We start from the raw sequence: 2,525 nt of genomic DNA, 5'->3' as shown, positions 1-2,525 counted from the left end.
TAGAAATTAATTTTCTCTTCTTAAGGTACGAATAATAATGAACCTTAGGCATTCATGAACTACTACTCCACTCCAAGACTTGTCCATTTTGAAATTGAAACTTGAATACTCGAGTTCTACAATCAACTAAGGAATAACAGGAATATATACAATACCAAGAATGAAATCAAAATCTACCATGTATAACTCAATTTAATCATTCATCTTGTCTTCGTGACTGATGGAGACGAGACAATCACGATAGACTGTCTCTGCTAGAATGGGTTCACAAACAGGTGTAGAAATACCGAATGATTCACTAAGTTACTCAGGAATAATATCAAAGTTTATAGCAAAAAAAGGAGTTATAAAGGATAAACTCGCCCCTACATATATTAAATCATAAATTGTAAAGTCAAAGACTTGGATAATACCAATGACAACATCTCGCAAATGTTCTTTCTCTTGGTGACTAGAAACAACATATAAGCGGGTTGTTCCTCCACCAATACCCTTTCCTTGCATGTTCTTTGGACACTCTTTCAAAAAGTGACTATCTTTTCCACACTTGAAGGAACCTGCCTGCCCATCACAACAATTACTTGGTGGTTTCTACCACACCAAGCACATGCAAGAGCCTTACTATCGCTTTGTGCCATACTTCCTTGAGAATATGCAGGTTTATCTTTGAGACCCTGAGAATTATGTATTGTATTCACCATTTTTCTTAGGTTCAGGTGCACTAGAACATGATGGAGCCGGTCCCTTTTTTTTTCTGTTGGACAGATGACCAGTTGATATTACCATTTTGCAGCCTGAACTCATTCCCTATTATCTTAGCCTTCTTATTCTTCAGCTCTTTCTATCCTTCAAGTTATCCTCCTCAACTTATTGTATATGTATAATAATCCTTACTAGGTTCATATCCCCTATCAACATAGCTTTCTTGCCTTCCTTTCTTGATCGACGGTACAACTCAACAACAAATAGACTCATCTTTCTCTTCAAGTCCACAACCATCTCCGGAGCATAGCGAGAAAGTTGAGTGAACTTCAGATTGTACTCATGAACACTCATAGATTGCGCATTAAGGGTGAGAAAATCTCTTATTTTTGCCTCTTGCAACTCACGGGGAATTAAACTCCTCATCAGAGCCCTGACAAACACACCCCAAATCACTACAGGTGCATCCTAAGCCCTTTCTTCTTCAATTGGTCAAACCAGATTCTAGCAAAACCCTTCATTTGGTATGGATCTAGTTCTACCCTCTACGTCTTACAACATGCATTACATCGAATATATTTTTCAGCTCCTCAATGAAGTTCTCCGGATCCTCAGTCACAATTGAACCTGTGAAGCTTAGAGGGTTTATCCTTAAATGCTCATGGATCCTTAAAGTATCAGCTACTTCCTGCCAATTATCTCTCTGCCCAACTTGATAGGTCGCAACTTGACTTGATCTCCGGATAACTTCACGGAATTCAGCATGGGTGACCTCTCCTTGAGGTTGAACTTCTAGCGCATTAGGTACCCTTTGTTCCTCGGTATTTCTCATAGATTGGCAACCTCTAACAAGTCTTTGTAGAGGCATGATTCTCCGAAAACACGCACAAGCACGAATTAGAAGGAAACATTTTAGAGATCAAACTCTAACGCACGAAATGAGTATGAAGACAATGGAGTAATTCCAAAATGTTATAGCCTCCTAATTATAGATGTGGAGTTCTTTACACCAATAATTAGGACTCTAGATAATTCATAGAATCCCAAGGAATCTTGAATTTTGTGCTTTGATACGATGTTTTTCACGCCCCGAGCCTACACCTTGGAAGTATCTGACACTCAGAGATCATTGCTAACCCCAAGCTAACCCTTTGCCTACCTTAGTTACTCAGCGGAAGACTTAAAGCATTAAGAAAAGATTTCAAGTGCTAAACAACTTAAATCCCTCAAACTGAACTCATAATAATTTAAAAATAAACATTTATTTTAAGCCAAAAATCTCTTCCATTTTATTCAATATTTTCATTCATGACCTAAAGTCACCCCATTATTCAAATCTCTACTTCATATCTATATTTTCCTCGTCGGTCTTTGTCTACAACTCATGAACTGCCACATCATTCCTCAATACAATTCTGGTGGTAACTGGAGGAATCTTGAACTTGGTTGGGCATCCATATCATCTAGTGCCTCTAATAATGAAATGATGACTGTAGACTTGAGATAGTCTACATCCTTCCTCAGATTTGTTACTTCATCTTTCAAAGTTGTAGCCTCAGAAGGCTCCCCTAGTGATTCTAACAAGCCACGACTGTTGCAGTTTAATCATCAATAGAAGTTAAGAGGAGGGTCAGTGCAGTAAGGATTGCACTTTCAATCATCTGTGGTACTGCACCCTCTAATCGCGTTGCCTACACATTAGCCATATGGGCTAAGTGTCCCATCTTCAAGATTATACGTTGAGTAGTTATTGCGGGCTGGGCTGCTGTAGAAGTACATGGAGCTTGGGAGGAAGAAATGGGAGCTGATGTACCTGAAGTCCC

General features: G+C 39.0%; 1 protein-coding gene across 1 annotated transcript; it reads right to left on the bottom strand.

Moving 5' to 3' along the window:
• Positions 1 to 521: 521 nt before the first annotated feature.
• On the bottom strand, positions 522 to 1,570 carry LOC107003794. Its single transcript, XM_015202064.1, has 3 exons — positions 1,245 to 1,570; positions 895 to 1,135; positions 522 to 674 (listed from the first exon to the last, which is right to left on the bottom strand). The coding sequence occupies exons 1-3, from the start codon at positions 1,568 to 1,570 to the stop codon at positions 522 to 524; spliced, it is 720 nt and encodes a 239-aa protein (XP_015057550.1).
• Between the last annotated feature and the right edge of the window lie 955 nt (positions 1,571 to 2,525).

Source organism: Solanum pennellii, chromosome 11 (assembly GCF_001406875.1).
Source record: "Solanum pennellii chromosome 11, SPENNV200".
Lineage (NCBI taxonomy): Eukaryota > Viridiplantae > Streptophyta > Magnoliopsida > Solanales > Solanaceae > Solanum > Solanum pennellii.
This window is presented reverse-complemented; position numbering and strand designations above follow the sequence as displayed.